A 25,272-nucleotide genomic window follows, 5' to 3' on the forward strand; every position below is an offset into this window, starting at 1 on the left:
CATCTGCATTACACAGAGGGTTAAACTGCATCCAAGAGAGGCAAAATGACTTGTCCAACATCTGTTAAACAATAGAATTAATAAATACTGAAAAGAATGCATCTATCCAGTTGCAAGACCTAGATTTTCATAGGTTTAACTCTATGATGCAGCATGTGCATGAACTGCTATAAGTACCAAGCATGTTAAGGTACATACGAATAAACATATGCAGTCAGCTCTTCCATCATTAGCCAAAGCTGTGCTTCCTTCCTGGTGTCCTTCCTTATTATTGCTATGAACATTAAGTATTTGTCTTCTATTGATTGTTGTATATGTGTTATTGGTTTGCAGTCCCTCAAAAACAGAGTCAGAGAGAAATAGAAGAGTACAGAGCAGAAAAGGCAGAAGTTGCTACTGTGGGCATCTGGGGCTCTTCCTGTTGGGAATCCCTAAGGCACTGTGAGAAAGACTTCCTAAGAACCGACTCTAAGTAACAGAAGAGTGAGTCATTTATTTATGGACTGTCATGCTTCATTAACTGAGGACTGCCCCCATGGAGAGGGTTACTGTTCCATGGTTCCTCATGCTTATGATGTACGAGAATGGCTAGAGGCAGAGAAATATAGAAAAATGCCACCAGAGCTGTAGTTGAAGTAAGAACGGTCCAAGGGGCTGTTGGACCAACAACATGTGATACAGAGTTCCAGGGAACCAAGCAATAGTAAGCAATTTTACTATTTTACACACTCATTTTTAACTTGAAAATATGTGTTTGTGTTGGTTCCATTGGCTACTCATTTACTGAGCTATAATAAAGGTGATATGACTATCTTACGGGATTCCATAACTACACTAGAGTATAGAATTGGTAATCTTTATTTCTTTCTCTCCTCTCCTTTCCTGTCCATTTTATGTGACTGACCAATATAGGAAATTCATTAAATCAATACCAGCCCTATATGCTGGACCTCTAGTTGTTAGGCATATAACAGTGAACTAAAAGGACAAAATCTTTCAGCAATATAGCTAATAAGAACCTCTTTAATTCTATACCTCAGAAATAGTATTCTGGAGATATTGATAGGTGATCTGAAGAAAATGTAAGCAATTAGGAAAGTAGAAGATGTGAGAAACAAGGAACAGGGCTATTTTGTCTTATTTATAGTTGTCATGAAAACATCTTGTATCATACATAGCATTGTAGAATAGATATAAAAATGATAGAGATCAAATCCTAGGTGATTAAAGGCATAAATTAAAGGTATATTATTGACAAAAGGAGGCCCTGAAGTCCAATTGTAAGTGATATTATTTTGTATGACAAGAAAACCAATATTAAGGGGAAATACTTAGGAAGTAGCAAGGTAAGAACTACATACAGTTCAACTTGTGTTTCTTTGTATAAATCGTGTATCTTTAAAAGTATCTTAATTTGACTCATACTCTGATACTTAAACTCAACGATCATATGCATGAAATGTCAAACATTGAATCTGTAGATTCAGGTACACACATTAACTACGAGCCTCTGTTCACTTTTCATATTTGTAGGTTTCCTTGCTCTTTAAAAATGTAGAATATTGTCATTCCACATTAAAATGTCTTTAGGGATTCAGGAATAAATTCAATCACTTTATTATTCAACTTTTAGATAATTGCTACAAGTATTTTTTGAATTATGTCTAGAGACGGAGCCTAGCATTTTCTGGAAACAAAAAAAGAAAGAAAAGCCCACTGACCCAAAAATCACCACTCAATGCCCCTGAATAATTATTAAACCTTAAAGATTTCCTTTTAGGCATGGTTAGCCTGGTTATATATTTGGAATGGAAAATGATCAGGAAAAGAGTTGATAATTACAGTAAACATAAGCATGCATATTCTTCTTGCCAAACTCATTCTGAAATTTAAAGCTAAAGAATTATAGAAAAAATATGGATGATACACAGAAAGATGGAAAAGAGCAGTTAAGGAAATCTGTTCAGCACTGAGGGTGTCAAGTGCTAAGGAAATTAATGAAATCAAGACAAATAACAAGCAAACAAAAACATTAATTAAAGCTTGACTTTACCTACTCTGAAAGAAGCATATGGTAAGAGAATATTAATACATGTAAAACAGTTCACAGAAGGCTCATGGAAACAGTCAATGTACCGAGTCTATACAAATAGCTGCTCGGGTGAATGGTGTGCATGCTTGGGGTGTCTAGAATGATAAAAGTGCAATTTAAAGAAAATGTATTCAAATAATTATAAATAAAATACAACAAATTATAAAAAAGTACACTAGTAAACTAATAAAGAACTTATCAATGATTGACAGTCTAATGTTTAAAAATTAAGAATGCAAACACAATTTTAAGGGTTAATTTCAATCATAAACTGGACAAATTAACAATACTACTAACAGAATGTAACCCATGATGCTCGAAACTATACTTTGCTTGAGTTTGAGACAGCGATGTCCCAAGTAGAGGATCAGTGACTTTATTAATTTTTTTTTCAATTCTTGATAGATCTGCAATATTGTCTACTACTGGAATTAAGGAAAAAAAACATAATAACTGCTTGCTTCCTCGGGTTAGTGTAAGAATCAAATAAGGTTAAACACAAGTACTTAGTACAGTGCCTGTCATGCCAGTGAGGAACCCATACATACTGGCGCTGTCTTAGTTCCAATGGCACAGTCTACTTGTGAATCAATGGAGCCTCCATGGTAGCTGTGTATTTTCTGCTTAGGATTATAACCTCAGGTTCCAGTACTGAGCTTGCTTACTATAACCTAGTAATATCTAAATTGATGCATCAGTCAAAAGCAGGGTGATCCAAAACCCCTCTTTGTTTCAAGTTGTTAAAAATGCAAATATATTCAAGTATCATTATAGGACTTAAGGCTATGAGCAACAAATCAAGTTAACCAGAGTCAATTAAAAAGACTCTAAAAGACACATAGTAACTCAACACATGAAACAATTTCCAGCCCAGGTGGATTTACAATTCATCACTCCTGAATCACACATGTCAGGTGCTAGGCTCAAATCTCCCAGAAATCCAAAAAAGCAATAAACAGCATGTTTGAACTTTTAAAGCCTCTTTTCTAGTGGTTAGCCATAACCACATCTTCTATATTTTGTTTTCAGGTTCCTACTAGACTATAGGGGCATTGAAATGCAAAAAGCAGATAATAATAAGATGGAGTGGATTCAAAGAACTATTCAGATAAAACCCCATCCACTAACAACAAACAGGTAATGCTTTAGACTATATTATCGGATTTACTTCCTAATACCTCTGTGCAATTGAGCCCTGGGATGAGCAAAAATAACAATGTTCAAACTAAATTATGGCTTAAAAAGCTGTAAAGAGATCTATCGTCAATTCAAACATCACTGCGGATGTTTGGACAGATCACTGTGGAAAGAGCTGAGGATAGACTAGCAAGAAGCTATGTTCACCACTGTCAGCAAATGCTAGTCACTGTAACCTGTGCACTTATGATTTTACCATTGCCGTCTAAAGCAAAGGCCCACTTTTGAATTAGTGTGAAACACAGTGGCACCTTTAAATCAAAAAGTTTTGAAATGACACTCTACCTGCAAGGCACAACATGAATGATTGCAGCACTAGCAGTTCCCATGGCAACCTCATCTTCAGTTTCCGAGGTCAAAGGAGTTTCAAGTCCAATAACAAGTGAATAGAACTGCTGCTTCTGTTCCTTTTAAGCTTTGTGCAACCTTTAATCTGTGGACAAGAAGAGATATTACAATGAGATTTGGCTCCATGTCTCCTTATGGTCTTTGCATATCTGCCTTTAATTGAGTAAGAATAAAATCCACTTGTGGAATATATTACTGAAGAAAAAGAAAGAACACTGAATTATGAATATAAAGAAAAATAAGCCTCCTACTTCTATTCTATTTTGAGATCGGCTCTCTCTCTATAGCCCACACTGGATCCAAACTTCAGATTCTACTGACTTAGTCTCTTCAGTGCCAGGATTACAAATGTAGAGTCATATGCCCAGTCTGCTTCATATTCAGTTCTCCTAAATAATGCTTAGGCAAAACTGGGGCTACTACGCCCCTATACATACCTGGTAATATAACAAGAACCTAGGATAACTGCTGATAAACAACTTCTTTAAACAGACAAGCATAATAGTTTCCCTATTTGACCAGAAATCTGAAACTCGAACTCTGCAGTAAAGATAGCCTCTTTATTCTGTGAAACTTTTAAAAGCTACATAACCAAATGTAGGAAACCACAGGCGTTCTGGAGAGCCCTGGCAGCTCCTGGGAGAAGGGAGCAGATTCTACCCATGCTCAGGGCAAACAGAGCAAGGACATGTGGGACCCAGCCCCAGATTTGTAAACTTTTCAAAGAAACACTCAACAGTATTGTATTTTGAAAAGTGATCAAGTTTTAATGATTGGCAATCACCTTCAAATATTTTAAGATGTGATCATGTATGTACAGAAAGACTGGACATTTGATGTGAAAGCATGTATAGCATCCCTTCTAAGGCTCAGGGTACACTGCAAAAGAGGGAATTGGAAGCATGTAAGGGCAAGAAGATAGGATGATGATCTATAAAATGCCATCTTCTATGCAAGACACAGCAGCATAATCAGGAATTCACAGCAGCTGCTTATACCTGCACTGCGGTACTCAAGAATAGCTCATCAACACTCAAGCATGGATGGATAAAGAGCTGAATTATTGGTACTTATCTGTTAAGAAATAGGAGAGTCACTACCTTCTAGTTTGTCTCAACTGGTGAGCCCACTAGATAATTCAACCAATGCTCACAAATTTGGTTCTAATTAACTAAGTGGGTCGAGAATAAAATCAAATGTCGTTCGGGACTGGTTTGGATGATAGTGTTAGAGACTGGATAAGAGAGGGTGGGATGGAGGATGAGACTCATCAGCATACATATTATACATATGTGCATGGAATTCTAAAAATATGATTAAAAATAAAGAATTTACAAATTCATAGTAAGGAACTTTTCGGTCTTGGAATGAACTTATGAACTACAGCCTCCTAGGCCCTCAGCAAAAACTGCTGAGTCAGAGTCTCCAGAGGCTGAGTGTAGAAATCTTCAAAAGTTACCTGTGTTTGAAATCTGCTCCACTAAAGGAAAGACTGTATGTTTTTGCATCGTAGAAAATAATTGATATAGCTGTCTCATGAGAGGCTCTGCCAGTGCCTGACAAATATAGACGTGGATTTTCACAGCCATCCATTGGACTGAGAGCACTGGGTCCCCAATGGAGGAACTAGAGAAAAGACTCAAGGAGCTGAAGGGGTTTGCAGCCCCATAGGAGGAACAACAATATGAACTAACCAGTACTCCCAGAGCTCCCAGGGACTAAACCACCAACCAAAGAGTACACATGTAGGGACTCAAGGCTCCCGCAGGATATGTAGCAAAGGATGACCTTCCTGGACATCAATGAGAGGAGAGGCCCTTGGTCTTGTGAAGGCTTGATGCCCCAGTATAGGGAAATGCCGGGATAGAGAAGCAGGAATGGGCAAATTAGTGAGAAGGGGGAATGGGGATGGAATGGGGGGTTTACAGAGAGGAAATGAGGAAAGGGGATAAAATTTGAAATGTAAATAAAGAAAATATATCATACTTTCATTAATATGTATTAGCTATCCACTGTACTGATTAGTTTTATGTCAATTTGACATGAGCTAGAGTCATTTGGGAAGAGACAGTCTCAAGAATCAAAATGACCTCTGAGCAGTGGTGGCGCATGCTTTTTATCCCAGCATTTGGGAGGCAGAGGCAGGTGGATTTCTGAGTTTCAGGCCAGCCTGGTCTACAGAGTTAGTTCTAGGACAGCCAGGGCCACACAAATAAACCCTGTTTTGAAAAACATAAAAAAAATAATAAGGATGTCCCCACCAGAGTAGCCTGTGGCAACCTTGTGGTGCATTCTCTTCATTGGTGATTGATGTGGGAGGGCTTAACCTATTGTGGGTAGTCCTACCCCTGGGCAGGTGGTCTTTGGGTAGACAAGAAAGCCAGCTGAGCAAGGAATCAAGAATAAGCCAGTAAACAGCTCTCTTCATGGTTTCTAAAACAGGTCCTGTCTCCAGGTCCTGTTCTGTTTGAGTTCCTCTTCTGATTTTCTCCCTCCTCAAGATCAGAGTATTATCAGCAATACAAACCGTCACTAAGAATTTTACTTAGGTGATGCTATTTTGCAGTAAATTTGATGATCAAAGATTTTTAGACAAATTGCACTCTGTTACATGGCTTCATTGCTTTCTCTCATCCTCATGGCTTCCATAAGGCTGGCAGGCAGCCACACATGACACTCATATGGAGTACCATCTGTTTTCCAGATACAATGGACCTGCCCAAATGAACAAGAGACTGTCTAAAGCTCCTAGGAGCTCATGTTCCAATTGAGACAGCTAGCCACAACTTTATCAGGTATAATATACACTTTTATTATGGAAGGATACAAACTTTCTGGCTTGGAGAGCCCTCTGCAAGTCAATGAAGGCAGAACAAGGACTCTTACAACACACCTGGTTACCACATAAGTCAAAGCAAAGAATTCCAGAGAATGATGAAACTGGAAACTCTGGAAGTAACTAGTTGTGTGGTCCTAGGTATTTCTTAGCCTTTCTATGAAGGTTATTTTGGGGGACAAATGTCCTGGTTAAGACTGTGAAATCTCTGAAAACTGTACACCAACAAAGTTACCACATATACTGATAATTCAGCCTCAGCCACAAATACACACACATCAATATGTACATATACTATAAATATAATACATATGCACATTGTGGGAATACCAAGTATTATTTAATTGAATATAACTGGAGACTTCTCATCCTGTTCTCATATATGACCAACACACTGTGAACAAATACAGGCCTCTGTGACAAGGTGCTCTTAGGGTTAATTTACCCTACCTGCCACTGAAAAGCCTTTATATCTGGCAGGAAGACAAGAGAAAATGAGCTATCATCTTTAGAGAAGTCTCTCTTTTGTGGTCTTAAGTAGATCCAACTGTGATAGAGCCAGACTTAATATGTTGTGAAGACAAGAGGAACCCTTGACCTGTAATCTGCTGATGTGGCTGAAAGTGGGTTGCATCTCAAATTGGACCTGTTCAGATACTCTTACAACATGAATGGTGATTAGAGCATTTGGATAAACAGGATGTGCTGATCAATGAAAACTATTAATGTCTAAAGTGAGTGATCAGAGTATTAATAATTAATTTGCTAGGGTAATGTCATCTCAGATCTAGAGGTTGATCTATAATATTAAGCAGTTTCTAGGAGCAATTAAAACCAGCTTAGGAAAGGTATCCAGTTACATGGTAAAGATTTAGTTTATGATGTAACACTATTTATAAGGCGTAGTCTGTGAAGAGCTGAAGACTCTAAAGAAGGAGAAATTCAAGAGCTGTATGGACATTTATTTACATTCAGGTGTGTACAGTTCATCCTTAATAATCAGAAATAATAGCATCCTTTGTGGTCATTTTTCTAGTGGGCAGGATTATCAGAAGCAGGAGGTTTTCTGAAGAGTGCTGGAGATTCATGACTCTCATGTGGCACTGAGTTGCTGGATAGAAAGTTTCATAATTTCGGTTTTCTTGCCAGTGCCAGAAAGGAAGGTGCAGGATACGCTGAGAGTTATGGTGGCAATAGATCTCCAGTGCAGCTTTGAGCTCTCTCTGCTTTATTGGAAGGTAGCTGCAGCAGAGGTAGTATACTATGCACTAACTCTGAGATCTTCTCCAGGACTGACACGCATAAATCCTGGAGAGGATGCTACACAGTGCAACAGAACTTGGTTATTTTTCTCTGAGGAAGGAGAAGGAAAACTGAGAATTCTGCTTTTCCTGGTTTCTTTTTCTGTATATTCTGATACAATACAGAATTCCTCCAGTCCCTTCAGCAATGGCTTTGCTAGTAATCATACACTGGGCCTCACGATAGATCACTGATGAAGCCACAGAAGAGGGACTCAGCCCATCATTGAAATGCTAAACCTAGTCATATATTCATCTACTTCTGACACTTAACTAAATTAAAATTATATAGTCATTCAAATGGCATTGATTCAGCCCATGTGGTGGGGACATTTTTAGGTGGAGAGTACAGAAACATTGAAAGCAAGACGTTGTCTTCAGTGAGTTCACAGATGATTTGTGAAAGGCAAGTAAACCCGTAATGATAACTCAGCACAAAGCTTCGAATGAGTCTGTTAAGGAAAGTTGTGGAGATAGATAGAGGGAAAAAGGATCTAGGAATGGATAAGGCAAGGTCTTGAAGAAATTATTTCTGAGGGGCTATATGAGGTCAAATAATGGAGAAAAACTTTCTAATCTTAACTACCAGGAAAATCAACAGTCATGAAACCATGATCTCAGACAACATCAGGTTTGTAAAGACACAAAATAGTGAAAAATGTACTCTGGCACACTGCCTTGTGCTCTCATCTTTGACATAACATTCTCCAGCTGGGTGGTTCATTTATAAAATAAACTGTACCTATAACTGTAAAACCTAGTGCTTATTGTAAAGATTAAGGAGCATAGATATGAGCTTCTTAGCATGGGTACCATCCTTGAGTTGGATCTGGATGGAATACTATTAAGCTATCCTGGATAAAGACAGCTGTAAACAAGCTTTTATTGGAGTCAGAAAGGAAAAATGGGTGCTGAAGATCAAATCTTCCATCAGTCTTCATGGTATAGTAAAGGTTTTAAACTTGGGCTGGAAAGATAGCTTAGTCAGTAAAAAAATTTCCTTCCAAGATTAAGAACCTGAATCTTGATCCACATAAGCAATCCAAACTACTGGGTATGGTGGCATGTCATAGGGACAACAACTTCTGAATGCATAGAGTCTCAGACTTGATTTGGAAAGGTGAGAGCTGAGCTAGAGTGACATTTAAGCAGGACAGGATCCTAGCAAGATGACTTCCCTGTACAGAAATCTGCTTTCCAAGCCTCTCATCAGAGCACCAAATACTAATCTATTTCTTGTCTTTTTCTCCTCTGGCCAACAAGATAATTACATGTCCAATTATTGGGTATGCTTTTTTAACCCACGATGTATTTTTAAGGCCTCTAACCATGGAGATAAAGCAGGAAGGTGAGGGATTTGGAATGAAGCACATTGAATTCTTTTAAGTTTTGCTATGAAGCATGTGGTTTGGGGAAAGCTATGTGATTTCTAATTGTGTCAGATATTCTGTAGGTTGGAGATCACACATGAACGTCTATCAGCTACCAGAGACTATTCTAAAGGTAAACCAGAAAGTTTTGTAAATGATTATTCTTGTGCTAGTTCAGATTCTAATTTAGCTTTTTCCACCCCCTTCTTACTTATCAAACTGAGTTTTTAAATTTATGAAGGAAAGGGACCTTTGATTTATTCTTTGATATTTAATAGGCACATAGAATAATAGTGGCTTGTCAGGAAAGCCAGCCCCTAAGTAGCTAGCATGTAAATGGAAAAATAGATATACCTAACATCTTTTGTCTATGAACTATGGGTTTTTACACTCACTTCCCATTTAAACCTCACAAGTACCCTGGGGTCAGGCTGCACTATTCTTTACAGAATTACAGCTTTGCAATTTAGAATATGAGAGTCTATGGAACTTTTCCAAGGTCAAACATTCAGAAATCAATACAGACTCTATTTAAATCCATGTCTTCATACTTAAAGTAGTTGACTTTTGCTATAAGCAATGAATTCTTTTCGGAAAGTAAGTGTCTTTTGGTCTGACATCATGTTCTGATAGTGACTGTCACCTCCAACTCTGCTTTTCATGTTGTCCTTTAGCCAAGGCCAAACAGGATGCCATGCAGCAAAATTATAAAATGTGTATAGTGTTCTCATACAAAGTATAGTGTCGATCTCAGGACCGAGTCTTTGTCAGACCACATTTCTTTAGTGTTAATTTAAAAGTCCTTTCCCACAGCAGGGACTTTCCTTTTCTTGCTTATTATTACTTATTGAAAACACTGCCATTCTTAAATCAGCAGTGCAAAAGATAATCAATTGAAGTTGCATTTTTATAGTTGATCATTTTCTAGCTCTATTCCTGGTTATTGATGGGTCAGGTTAATTAGAATGGTAGAAAGAGTGAACATAGATTGAAATATGAAGATGAGGGGGAATCCATGAAAAGCAATGTGCCAACTATATGGATGGGGAAATGGGATGTAGTCGGGAGTTACTATTCAATAGATTTTTTTTTTTTTTAGTAAAGCCAGTTTTACAAATAATAATGTACAAATTGTAAAGGTCAAGGCCTCTACTCATAAGATATTTTAAATTCAACTAGATAGCCAAGATAAGTGACCATAGAAGTTAGCTGCTAATTAAAAAAAAAAAGTTGACCTTGGATTCTAAAACCTCACATATCTTAAAGTAGATTATTTAGCTTTCTCTTTTTTATCATCTTTGTTTTTGAACTACAATACTTCCATTCCTATGTGGCATCCATCACCTGCCAATTTCCTAGAGATTGTAATAAGTAGACTGCTAGTAATTCTGAAGGAAAAAAAAAGAAACAAAAAACCTGTATTTTAATTGATTGTATTGCTTGGGAAAGAATGTGAGGAATAGTGTAATATACTTGAGAAGTCACAACCAGTAAGCAAGGGGTAAACATGAGTTAGATGGAATTCCTCATGTACACTCTACTCACTCACCTAGAGCCTGCTTTTGATGATGCCTACCCAAGATCATATTAGAGAGGATCTCAAGAAATGGTGAACCCTACTCACCATCTAGTTGAAGGATTTTTCATCTAAAAAGTGTTTTCTACTTCCTTAGATTCCATAAAATGATTATTTTAAGTTGACATGTTCTATGGTAGAAGGCAGCTATGCACTATTATCTTGAATTTCAATTGAGGATATCAGAATTTCTGAATCTGGAGTCACAGGTTGTTGCAAGGAATCTATTATGGGTGCTGGGAACTGAATTCAGCTCTCCTGGAAGAGAAATCTATGCTTGTAAGGGACCTCTCCTGCTATCATTTCTATTCTTAAAGGATCTCTTTCATCTAAGAGTACTATCAATTTCTCTGTGCCATTTCTCCTCATGATAATTGACTTGACCTTGGACCTTTATTCATGGCTATTCAACATCAATCTGTAAAAATTAAAGTATCTCTAATAATCATTATATGGTATTAAATATGTCACTTGTCTAAAATTCAGAATAACTGGGGTCCAGGCTCAGTGGTACTACTGTCTCATTGCACAATTTCCTTATGCCTTTAGAGATGGTTAGGCCAGATTGTTATGCTTCCTATACCATTGAAATGCTTTGTTCTCTCAGAAAAGAGCTGTTTGTTCATATTTGGTTAAATAAAAAGTAGTCCCCAGGCCTTTGTTACCACTGAATTTTCTATATTCTCAATTCCCCATCTAAAAAATTAGTTTGAGACACCTTGCTTGTAAGTTCTGTGCACAATGTTTCTATAGGTAATTGAATCTCTAGCTACAAACACAGAGTCACTATCCACACATTGCACTAAATGATTGCTTACTGCACTGATTCCTAGACTTTTCTTTAACTTGTATATATATTAAAGGAGTATGTAAACATGGCTTTCTTATTTTTATTCTCCCAGGGGATAGCTCCCCATTCTAGGATCTTTCACTGGTTTCTCAATAGTGAAAATTAAGTTTTCCTTATGTGCTATTTATTAATTTTTTATTCTGTTTACTAATTTTGTATAAATAAATATTTTCATCTGTTAGTAATCATTTTCACTGACAAAAAATTTGTTTTCTGAATTTAGTCATATCATGTAATTTGGTTAATAAATTTTCCTCCAAGTTTCAATGATTATATTTCTTTCCCCTCCTGTCTTCTTGCCCCCTTTCTATTACCACTAGCAATTTCTTCATCTGGTTCCATTTTAAACTATATATAAAAACTTATCCTGATCTCTCTATCATAGTGAATCTATTCAATAAGCTCAAATATACCTTTCAGCACATCCGCTTTAATGTGCACCATCAGTTCAGGACAAAGAGATACGGGACATTTTTAAAGAATGTTTTTCAGTTTCTATGTACAAGTGTGTTGTCTGTGTGCATGCATGTGCACAATGTCCATACTTGGTGCCCACAGAAGCAAGAAGGAGGTCCTATAACTGAAGTTACAGTGGTTGTAGGTGCTGGGAATTGAAACCAAGTTCTTAACAGAGTACAAGTACCTTTTAACTGCTGAACAATCTCCCCAGCCAAAGTAACGAACATTTTAATCATTATGTTTAAAAATAATTATAACAGATAGAGCTCAAAGTCTCTACCATTGTTTAGTTAAAAATACAAAATATGTCTAGTCTACTCAACAAGAAAGAAAATGTGATTAAGCCCTTCAATCATGGTAGTGATGTGATAAGGTGATATAATACAAAATTACTGTGGAAATGATAAATAATAGACATCACTTATAGAATTCCTCATGGAGCAGTAGTTACCTGTGTATTAGTTTTAAGTGACATAATCTTTAAAATAACACTTAAAGTAGGCAGCATACACTTTTCATTTTGCAGGCTATCTAAACTATGCCTTGCTAGTCTTTTTTTTTTTTTTTTTTTTTTTGGTTTTTCGAGACAGGGTTTCTCTGTGTAGCCCTGGCTGTCCTGGAACTCACTTTGTAGACCAGGCTGGCCTCGAACTCAGAAATCCGCCTGCCTCTGCCTCCCGAGTGCTGGGATTAAAGGCGTGCGCCACCATGCCCGGCTTCCTTGCTAGTCTTATGAGTAAGACAATAATTGTACTTACATATTTTTTTCCTAAGATCATTGAGGTGTATTTCACATAGTGATATAGGCAACAGACATACAGAATACTTAATTCCCACCCAGAAGTGAATCCTAAAGTTTTACTTCTTGGGTATTTAACAACTCTTAAATTTCCCCAAATAGGGATGTAGAGCCAATTGTTGAATATAAAAACTGAGCCTTTTTTTCTTGCATTCTTATGGCTCTGATACTTCATTCTTTCATTAGTGTGTCAGCCCTATATTGTTGCATGCTCATTACAATAAAAATAATAAGAATAAATAATAGCCCAGGAAAGAAAAATGCCTGGCACCTCTCCATTCTTCCTCTCCCTCAGAGAAAAGTGTTAATTGATTGGTACCCATCCTGCCTAGCCTGAGGGCAGCCCCAGAATCTTCTCAACAGAGCACTTCAAATAGACACGACAAAATCAATACATGTTGCAAGTAAAATAAAAATACCTTAGCTCCCATTTGGTGGTTGAGCATGTCTGCTCTAGCATCATAAGGGGCAGGTTGAAATCCCAGCTTTACAGTTTAGCTGTTGACCTTGAACAAGTCATTTAACCTCTACTAAGCTCACTTTCTTCTTTGGTAAAATGACAGTAAAGATGCAGAGTTGTTGAAAAGAATACGATAGAAAAAAGTCTTTATAGTTGGATTCTTCTAGAAAAAGCTGAGCTTGGTTTTGAGTAGGAAAAAAAAAAAAACTTGTTGCAGGAATATGGGCAGGGCCTAGAATCATCTGGCTTTGGGAAGAAACAGATGCAGAGAGGAGTACCTAATAACATAGGGAGAAATCTTTGGACTCCCTCCTGACTGAGCATTACAAGAGAGAGTCCGTGACTGGGGACCAATGGCAAGGGCCAGAAGCGCCATACTTTTCTGTGGGTCTAGGAAAGCAGGCTCTGGAGATCCTTGAGTTTTTAGCACAAACAGAGGAAATTACATTTCTTAGCAACCATCTCACGTTTGTTTTCTTCCTGCCCTCTGGTGTGCTGCACAGTGCCAATTCTGCTAAACTCTCAAATAAATCATTGTTAATGAAGCATGTTGCAATACAGACAGCAACAGGCATTTTTTAATCACCTAAACTAAAGAAGAGCTAAAGGTAAGCACAAAACACTCTAATACCTAATACATTAGGTGTCAGATTTAAAGAGGCAAGAGCCATGCAACTTTCAGGGCTTCTACTTGCATGTACTTAGTGGGAAAGTAAGCCTTACTAGTATATTTATCATTATGCACAGCTTGCCAATTGCTCAGACAGCCAAATCAGATATCTGGGAGCTTAGCAGAGAGTCTGTATCTACTTCATCAAAACCAGAAGATTTCTAACAAAACAAAAAATCCCCACAGATTTGTACAATAGTCTATACCAATAAAGGGGCTAAATAAAATCTTACAAATTATTTATTGAATTCTAGCAGCAAGCTCCAACAAGGAACAAGAAAGAATCTGACCCATGGAGATCATTTTATTTTGCCATGAAACAAATCATCAAACACTATTTTAAATAGAGTAGAGCTAAAACATTAGGGCATAGATTCTAATTAAGAAAATATATGGTCTTTGGTGATAAACGCAATATTGACTCTTGATTCTTATGATTTCAAGCGGTTTTATAGCTCTACTTTTTCATCTTTAAAATAGAGATATTACCACAATTTTTTAGAAGATTAAAGCGAAACTAATGAGATATTGCATACCCGGTTGTATCGCCATCATGAAAAAAAAAACTATTGTCATTTTGCTAGATGAACATAATTCTTTCCTACATTCTAAATCTTACCCTCACACACACAGGTAAGTGTAGGTACCACCCATCATCAAAGAAGCCTCTCATTTTATCAAAGAAAATCACAACTGGACACATTGCAGGGTTCAGTCCAGTCTACATGACAGCTACTAAACCTATGGCTCAGGGATCATCATAGAAGAGGGAGATCAATGCCTGTTAAGAGCCAGAAAAAGAGGTAGAGCTGAGAAATAGTCTTTCCTAAAATGGCTACCTAGACAAGACTGGAAAAATGTCAATGTCAATGGATGTGTTAACATGGAATGGAAATTATGTGGAGTCTCAATTTTAGAGGAAGAACTCCAGCTAACTAATGACTGTTGGGATTAGAAGACAGCAATACAACCTTAAGAAGTTGGTTTTACTTATGGCATACTTGGAGCATCTCATAAGGAAGTGAGTAGAATTTTAGGATATACTATTACCTCCCCCAACTCCTTGCTTAAGACACCTAAACAAATATACAAAAACCATGATTCAAAATGAGCAAAAATAAAACAAAATCATATGCTTGGATTCTGTGGAACTATTTATAGAACCAATGTTATTTTGAAGCAGCCATCTAACAACTTGGATAGAAAGTCTGCACAAGATTGGGTCTGTCAACATCTTGCCATGGAATTGAAACGAGCATATGGGCCCCATTCATTCCTGAGGATATTTACAGTTAATAGCTGATGAAGGGGGAGACCTCGTCTTTAAGACTGTAGCCAGTCATGAGATGTGTCTATAAAGAAACTCTCACTCATGTTCCCATACACAGACTATTGAAACACATCGGGTCACAAAAGGCAAACAGCAATGGGAACATGGAAGGGCTAAATAGTTTGGATGAGAAAAGTGATTACTGTGTGTTGAAAAAACTCAAGAGAGTATAATGTGGGAGGCAGGTGGATATGATATAAATACATTGTATGCATATGAGAAAATGTCAGACCTATATATCTCTTTGGGCACTGGAGATTTTAATGAATTTGACCAGTTTCTGTTCTCATTGAGTTTATATCTAATTCATATTCCAGCTTATTTTCTTGAACACTTTCTTCAGCAAATTAATTTTTCATAAAACAAACTCCTGTTTTATTGACTCTTAATCAATGACTATATAAAGATGTTGCCACACTTCCTTATCATATGAACAACTTTTAATAGAATTACTTAGTTCAAAATGGCTTTTGAGGGGCTTTTTAGAAATAATAAAAAAGAATTATTTAAATAAGGTGCTGCCTCCAGTTCCTTATCTTTTTTTTTAACACCCAAATCTGAATTTTTGTATAGGAATTAGAGGGAGAAATAAAAATCACCAACTGTGTTTTCCTTTCTTGAGTAAATGTCATGTAGCAGTTGCTACCCAAAGGGTTATACAGATTACCTAACAATCACAGTAACTTGAGGTATATTATGGCTTCTATTTGTCAAAGAGGCCAGGAGATCAGAAGTAAATGGAAGCCACCTATTGCTTCAACATAACTTCTGCTACTTCCTTCTGGCTCTGTAAATGGCCAATTTCACTTCTGTGTGTGACATCAGGGCAGACATCTGTGACATTCAAAGAGACAGAGAGAGCAAGAATCCTATAAAAGTCCCTGTAAAGGCTGCCTTTCTTTGCATTGGGAGGGAAGACTTCCTCATTAGTTACAGAGACCAACCAATGAGATGGAATTACAACATTCAGATTCAAAATGATTGGCATGCTGAGGGCTAGCATGTTTCAACCTCATAGCAACATAAGGAATTATACATGTGACAGTTTTGAAAGAACTATGTACTGCTCTTATCAGTGGGCGGTTATCTATCTAGTTAATTTAGTTAACCACAAATGGGCAGTAAGTTATAAATATGTGTGTGTGTGTGTGTGTGTGTGTGTGTGTGTGTTTTCAGATGACTTAGGCTAAATTGGCAAATGATACAGGTTCTGAGAAAGCTGGGTGTCAGTGCTAGACTACCACTTATATAACATGTCTCTGTAGCTCTGGGGATGAAATGAGCAAACTGCCAATTTACTTTTTAACTATTCTATTAATGACCTTATTTAAAATGCCATGGGTGATCATGTCTACTTATAAAATGATTTTTATGTAAGAATGTCTGTATACTAGTTCTTATCAAATATAAGAACAGGTTAACAGCTAGATGGCAATATTATAACTTTTGGTATGGAAATTAAGAAGGACAAGATATGCCTTGGTATAAAGTTGGCATCAGAGTGGAGGGTATGGTTGCAGTGGTGAAATCATCCAACCTTCTTAACCTAATTGTCAAGCTCACAATTGACAGTGATGACATTGCTTCATGCTTTGTTATTTTACTGGATGGGACACATTATTCTTTTGTCATATCCTCACAATTTTTTACTACAACCTGAGCATGAGAAATGTCAGGCAGCTAATGATATTCTACAAAATAATTAAACTAGTTTCCAAATATTCAAAGATTTTAAACAGGCACAGAAAGACTCAGGAATAGTCATTTAGTGATGAGGAGTAAAAAGTCATAGAAAGCATAAATGGTGATATTCTGGGGATGAATCCTAGAATTTAAAATTGTGGAACTTCAAATAACAGCAGTTACTTAATTAGCAGTACTGTATCAGTGAAATATTCTTGGCTTTGTCTACTATATTTACATATAATATTAAGTTAGAAGTAGGGCAAAGGATCTATGAGAATTTTAAAATATTACTTTAATATTTTATGGTATTTATTTGTATGTATGTATGAACATGTACATGAGCACAGGGGAACATGTGCAGACATACAATGAGGTACTTGCCACTAAACTTGGTGATCTGACTTTGATCTTCTTGACCTACATACTGTGAGGAACGAACTGACTTCTGCCATTTTCCATAAGTCTATAATGATTTCAAAATATCATTGCAGCATAAATACTCCAATAGCCTAGAAGCTTCACTTGTACTATTTGTGTTGCTATTGACACAGAGCTATCTTTTATAAATACACAGTATTACAGCTAGTTTCCTCTGTGGTGGCTAGTGACAGCTGCCCACAACGTAAAGGTATCTTACATGCTGGCTGACAGAAAATAAGAGCATCAGAAAAAAGCTTCTGGGAAATAAGAGGTGTCTGACATTCTAAGATACTATCATTAATATCAATGATAAACCTTGTCATTGAACCATTTAGACTATGGGGAACTAAACTAGGCATTCAAAAGAAGCAACTTTGCCCTACTAGCAAAATGCAGAAAAAAAAAAGGATAGAAATTTGGTATGTACAAAGAACAATAGGTTTCACCTGAATTTGTGATAAACTACTAAATTACTACTGTAACATGTAAGAAATAGATAGATAGATAGATAGATAGATAGATAGATAGATAGATAGATAGATAGATAGATCTGCTTTAGGAGAATCAATACCAACACAATTAGTACAAGTGAAATCCCAGGCTACTAAAGTATTTGTGCCTCAATGATATTTGAAATGGCAATTAAATATGACTTGTGTGTACAGGACAAAATATTAAAATGGCCATAGTAGCTGTGGTGAATTAAAAGAGAAATATATCCCTTAGATTTAAACACTTAAACATGTGTTCTCTAGTAGGTAGTCCTCATTTAGGAGGGTTAAAACTGTAGACTTGCTGGAAGAAGTTTGTCATTGGAAGTGGTCTTGAGAGATCATATGATCACACTGCTTCCTGTTTGTGCTTTGCTCTGTGTTTACAGCTGAAGGTATCATCTCTCAGCTTCTTGTTCCTACTGTCATTCCCACCATGTGTTGCCATTCCTCCTGTCATGTTGGAATCTCATCCTTCTGGACCAGAAGCCCAAATGAAGTCTTCCTTCTGTAAGAAGCTGTTGGTCATGGTGCTTCATGAGCAACGTGGACATTTTTAATGCTGCAGCATTATGGAGTTGTATGCTAATTACATACAACTTTTTTTGTCGAATTAGCAGCTTAGAAATGTTAATGTAGGATACTGGGGTAATTTAAATTATTTGCAGAAAATAAAAATAGTTTACATGTTAAAAACTACTTTTGAGACTAACATTGTAATTCGTAAGATATAAAATTTGAAACCAGTGCTATTTCAGAGAGCTAAAAAACAGCAACAGAAAAAAAACAAACAAACAAAAACAAAAACAAAAACAAAAAACAAATACAAGTTGTTATGTCAGACAACTGAAATCCATAACATTTTATAAGCATATGGCTACACATGGTTCATGGTTTTATTTTATTATCTACTAGATTCTTACTATACACCAGCTGCAACTTTATAATAGTATTTTTTTAAACTGGAAGAAATGTTGATAGGATGTTGATTTTTTGGTACAGAAGGCTATTTCTCTGTCAATACCACTAAACCTTCATTGGGCTCTCATTTCACATTCTGATTACTTCTTGGGTACTGTAAGGAATCTCAGTTACAGAGAAGACAACAACAAAATACCTCTTGGGACATAGTAACCTTGTTAGAAAAACAATAATAACCTGCATAAATAATAAGAAACAGTCTTTCAAGAATCTAACCAAGTGCATGGAAGACAAACTTTACTAACTGCAATCAGAAGGGCTCAAGTGAGGATCAATCTCACTTGGGAGGGAGAAGAAAGCAGTAACAGGAGGCAGAGGGAGGGAAAGATCTGGATGGGAGAGGGAAGGGGGAGGGGAAAAGACGAACATGATCAGGTATGGGGAGGGAGAAAGGAGAGAAGCCCTGAGGGCCAGCAGAATGAATGGAAATATACAACATTATAGAAGGGAGTGGGAGGAGGAACCCTTTAGAAAGTACCAGCAACCTAGTAGGTGAGAGACTCTCAGACTCAAAGGGACCTTAGATAAAATGCCCAATAGAGGGGAGATGGAACTTGTAGAGTCCACCTCCAGTAGAAAGACAGGACATTAAGTGGAGGGATGGGGTTGCCATCCCACAGAACTCTTCCTGTCTAAAAGAACTGCAGGGACAAAAATGGAGCAGAGACTGAGGAAAAAGAGGTCCAGTGATGTGGGAGCCTATTTTGGTTGAGTGAGATTTGCTCCAGAGACCCAGTAGAAAAGTCTACAAGAGACTGAACAGTGAGCCATGATCCCAGAGACAGGTGCCTGACACAACAGAGCCCCCAACTCCATAATTATGTAACTATCAGTCATGCAGACAAAGCCCCAAGCTCCTGGCATTCTGGTTAGACTCCATCCTCACAGTTACCTGACAATAGCCAGGTATGCTCCTCCCCACAGTCAACCTGCAACTGCAAGAAAGCCCAGCCCACTATAAAAGGGGCTGCTTGGCCCCTCCTCTTTCTCTTAAGCTCTCACCTTTCTTACTCTCACCTCTAGCTCTCCTTTCCCCATCCCTTCCTCCTTTTTCTCTACGTAGCCATCGCTGACCCCTCTCTTTCTTTTACCTTCTCTCTTTCTCTCTGTCTTTCTAGAATAAAGCTCTAAAACCATAGACCATCTCTGCGCATCAAGGCCAACTATACTTGAATGATGGAATAAGCTTTCCCCTAAAGAGCCACATCTATCCTCCTACAGGAAGTCCTTCCTGTGCCCCAGTCATGGATTGGACCAAAGACTCTCGCCAGTGTTGGAATCACCCAGTGCCACCTCTCTCCCTGCCTTCTCCTCTCTTCGGTCCTGCAGATGGCCAAGCTGCCTACTGGGTCCCCACTTTGTTCTCAGCTCTTCCCTGGTATCTAGCAGTGTCTGGGATGCCAGAGACTAAGAACCTGTTATATCTAGCTTCAGTGAGGCCCAAAGACCTTAGACTGCCCCTAGTCCACCCCCCATCCCCCACCCCCGCAGGATGGGTCCATGGCTTCCCACAGCCAGACACCCACCCGGGGCTGGGTGGAAAGAGTGTGGCAGTCCTCCCACGTCTGCCTGTCCAGAGCACAGGAACTCTGGCGGGACTCGGATTTTCTCCTACTCGCTTTATTCCCCCAAGCCCGCTGCCTGACACAGTGACAGACCCAAATTGAGATCCATCTCATGGGGAGGCTCCAAGGCCTGACACAATTACTGATGCTATAGTTTGCTTGCAGAGAGGAGCCTAGCATGGCTGTTCTCTCAGAGGCCTAACAAGCAGCTGGCTGAGTCAGAGGTAGAGACTTAACACCCAACCTTTGGACTGAAGCCAGGGACCCCTGTGGTTGAATTAGGGAAAGGCTGGAAGAAGCTGAGGAGGAGGGAGACCTCATAGGAAGACCAAGAATCTCAACTAACCTGGATCTCCGAGATCACTAAAACACTGAGCCACCAACTGGGTAGCATACAGGAGCTGGTTCAAGACCCTCAGCACATATACAGCAGAGGACTGCCTGGTCTGGACTTAGTGGAAGAAGCTGTGCCTAGCCCTAGAACTTGAGGCCCCAGGGAGAGGGAAGCCTAGCAGGGTGAGGGCAGAAGGGGAAGAAATCCTCTTGGAGACAGGGGAGGAGGAATGGGATAAGGAACAGTGGGAAAGTAGACTAGGAAGGGATCAACTATGAGACTGTAAAAAGAAAATAATACTACAATAAACATTAATAAATTTAATAATATAAAATACAAAAAATGCTTTGTATTTTCTCAATGTTTCTGACTCAGTATAAGCCCACAAGCTGCTGACATTGCTGATGTAAACACATCAGACTCTAATGACAGAGTGTGTAACTTCTGAGCTCTGTCACAAATTCTTCCTATGATATTTTATGCTTTTCTGAATTCATATAAGGAGAGAGAAGTTATGAACTGTGATGAGCATATTCATAGAGATTAGGGTATTGGTGGAAAGAGAAAAATATTACTCTTCATAGCCTGATGATTACATGGACTGATGTTAATAGTGTTGCTATGAATTTTCAAATCTTACCTATGGTCTTGTTCTATCTACAGTTTAATATCCAATCCACGACAGTAACCAGTAGTTTTTTATGTTAGGTCTTAGAAGTGGAATTCCGAGTATTGTTGAGTAAACATTCCTCTGATATAATCTGAGTTCAAGTCCATTTCTTTTGTTGAGTAAACATTCCTCTGATATAATCTGAGTTCAAGTCCATTTCTTCATCTCCCTTTCCCCTTCACCCATAATAATAATATTATTTCCTAAAAATAGTATTGATCTTTCTACAATAATGTTATTTCTTAAAAATAACCACCCAAAAATTCGTGGAACACATAATCTATTCATTTATGCGGTCATACTATTATGCATTATATTATCTGGAATATGTCATTAGTATGTTACAAACATAAGCATGCATAATTATATTATAGAGCTAACTGTAGCATATTTGTTTCTTAGCATGCTTTTTAAACTGAATACTTGCTTTGAACACATCGTAATTTATAACAGAGAAGAAAAATTTCACATCCTTTATTTGCCAGTGCTCTAGCTTGCACAAGATAGACAATCCTTCACAGACTGTTGCTATAACTAAGAATCACTTGCATATATATCCCATACAATTACAAGTAAACAGTACAAGTACCTAAGAACAGGCAGGGTGCATAATCAGACAGGCATATATTTACATGACAACCACTTCTGAAGGCTTAAAGCAAACCTAATGCAAGTTTCTCCTAGGTTAATTAATGTTGCCAAAGAAAATTCCCAGGTTTATTTCTGCAGTCAACTATTCTCTTCACTTGCAGCAATCAGGTTGGCCTCTTGGTGCCAATCTCTGTCATATTATAAATATGTAACAAGGCCTCTCTTGAATTTTTAAGATAAAGTTTTTGTTAGTCACTCTTTATAATGTTTCTAATACTCACAAATGAACTTTCATTTTATGATCACAAGCAGATTGTCATGGAAAAAATATCAACCAACACTTGGTTTCTCATCATAACCCAGACAGTGTGCAGAATATTGCTGTCTACAGGAAGATCTTGGAACTATGTGTTTCCCACAGTAGATTCCCTTGAGTAATGCCATGATAGATTTAAAAAGGCAATGTTTCAATCTCAGCAGCCTGACTGTAACCAATCCACTCACTATGCTCTTACTGTAGCTACATACTATAGAACCTTATGTTAAATCTGGTCAAGCCAATTTAACTTCTGACTACTTGATGTCCTTTATTAAAAAAAAAAAGTCAGGCAAGACCTCTTTCTCCATGTCCACATCCTTCTACAATATAAATCAAATTTGTACTAATGCCACAGGCTATTTGCATGCATCAGCTAATTATCTCCTTCATACCTATTGATCTACTGTCTCTTCCTTGAAATGTATACAGTAGATTATCTTTGGTGGAATGCTTTCTTTATAACTTCCTACCAAGAGAATTTCCCATAGCTGCTCTTTCACAATCCAAAAATCATCTTACTAGAGGACTTACCAAATGATTTTAAAACGTATTGCCTTAACCAGTGCCTTAACTTCCATCTGTTATTCTATAGTCGTGAAGAGAAAGACAAAGTACGTCTCCTTCACCATTGCTTTTAAGTATGTACCTAGGCTGAACTGTTTTCAGTGGTGCTATATCAAATTACCGAGTAAAAACCCAAGCAACTTTTACAGCTCAAATTGTCAACAGGATGCAATACAGTGTGACTGTAATAAAGGACTTAATCACAAAATTGCTGTGTGAAAAGGTAAGTATTTTCTCTGGCTATCATTGTGGACAAGGGTTTGTGAGGTTATTTAAGGGTCTAGAGTTCAACGAAGATGTGTCTAGTATAATGTCATAGCCATTAATGAGCTGACACACATTTTACATATCTAAAAAAGAGAGTCTATGTGGTTTTCATCAGATTTAACTGATGAGAAGGGCATTTCAAGTCCTCCTCAGAATAAATGTAGGACAGAGGTCATTCTTTTTAATCGGGATTGAAGCAATGTGGATTGAAGTCAAAAACTCCTTCTTATTTGGGATCTGGATCAATTACTCTCAAATTATGGGTCAAACTTAAAAAAAACCTATGTCCCCATAGAACATTGGTTCATAGCAATATCTACTTACTTATAAACTCTGATTAATTGTAGGTGCAATGGTGAGTATAAGTAGTGTAACTCAGATAATAGTGCCTGCAAAGTATTACTTAAAAATATCTGCTTATAAAAAGAGTTGTGTGAAAGCTAATTAGCACAAATTCAATTTGCTTTAAATTTACATAATTAGGTAAATTTAAGTAAAATTAATAAATTTAAATTTAAGTAGCATACATATATTATAAAATATATTATTGCATGTATGTATGTATAATCTATTTTCCTGTATCATGTATATTATATATATATATATATATAATATTAGAGAGTGTCCCATTTTCCTTTATCACTGATTGGATCAGAAGTATCCATGAAGAACTTGAGTTCTTGTGTAGTATCTTCCATGCCTGGATTCTCCTTTCCTAAATGTCTGGTATCTATATCCAATCAAGGATAACATTTATTCATGGACAAGTCTTCAAATTGTTTCAGAAGCTTTAAGGAATATAAATCAACTCTACATGAACATATTAAGAACTTAACAAATGTTAGCCACTGCCTTGATCAGAGTCAGGGCTTTTATATTTCTTTCCTTTACTCTTTCCCATGCTAGGACATTCATTCTGCTTTGATCAAAATGTGCAAATTTTACAAATGCTTGAGGATCCTGCTCCAATCCATTTGCTTCTATTGACCTAGGAGGATGGGCTAGCCTGTGTTCATTTATCTTACTTATACCACATTTACCATTTATTATTTTTATTACTCAAACAAGTAGGTGTATTTTATTTGAACTGATTATTGTATCAGCACTGACACGTTTTTTTCTTTTGACCATTGTACAAAGAGCAATTTGCTTGAAGACAGAATACAGCCTGTGCCTTTATTAATTAATTAATTAATTAATTAATTAATTGTACTTCACCTTAATTGCTATTGCATTACATTTAAAGGGTGTTTAAAAACTTGGTTGGTTTTTATTTGTCTAATAATATTCTACTCAACATTTTCTGGTGGTTTTAGCTTCAAAAATGATTGCATGTACACAGTCAGTTTAATATTGCATAAAAATATCTTCTCTCCTTCTGCAAAGATAACTAAGGTTTCAAAATGTATGATAGGTGCGGTATTATTATTAGACAGTGTAATGGCTTGTATAAGAACGGTCTCCACAGGCTCATATATTTGACAGCAGTACTTGGGAAGAATTGGGATGTGTGACCTTCTTGGAGTAGTTGTAGCCTTGTGGGAAGAAATGTGTCACTAAGGGTGTGCTTTAAGGTTTCAAAACTCCAAGTCAGAGGCTGTGTCTCTTCTTTCCCTGCTGCCTGCAGATACAGATGTAAACTTTCTACTTCCCCAGTATCATGTCTACCTGCATGCTGCCATGCTTCATGCCATGATAACAATAAACTAAACCTCTGAAACAGTAAGCAAGAACCAATTAAATGATTTTTTTTAAACAAGAGTTTCCTTGTTTATGGTGCCTCTTCACAGCAATAGAACACTGAAAAATACAGGCAAAATATTAATAAAATGTCGTGGCGAAATTGTGGAGAATACCAATCATTACAGACTACTGGTGTGAATGGGATACAGCAATGGAAAATAGCACAGAAATTACATAAATAATTCAAAAACTATAACATCTTTATTTAACAATTATTTCATCCCTGAGTATAGAGCCAAAGGAAACAAAATTAGCAGTTAAAACAGATACTTAGAAGTCTATGTCTCTTCTGGAAATCTTTAAAATACCTTTGGTATAGATTCAGCCTAGGTGACAATTAATATATGGATAAA

At 37.2% G+C, this 25,272-nt stretch overlaps 1 protein-coding gene across 12 annotated transcripts in view; it reads right to left on the bottom strand.

Moving 5' to 3' along the window:
- Positions 1-25,272, bottom strand: part of LOC110295865 (contactin-4) — a 1,019,336-nt gene that overhangs the window by 529,395 nt on the left and 464,669 nt on the right. For all 12 annotated transcript variants that reach the window (XM_029478665.2, XM_029478667.2, XM_085840201.1 and 9 more), the window contains one exon: positions 3,575-3,722. In XM_029478665.2, coding sequence (XP_029334525.1) covers positions 3,575-3,629 — 55 coding nt within the window. In that variant the 5' untranslated portion in view covers positions 3,630-3,722. The remainder of the gene's footprint in view (positions 1-3,574; positions 3,723-25,272) is intronic.

This window comes from Mus caroli, unplaced genomic scaffold (assembly GCF_978045245.1).
Source record: "Mus caroli unplaced genomic scaffold, Mus_caroli_1 scaffold_7, whole genome shotgun sequence".
In the NCBI taxonomy this organism is placed as follows: domain Eukaryota; kingdom Metazoa; phylum Chordata; class Mammalia; order Rodentia; family Muridae; genus Mus; species Mus caroli.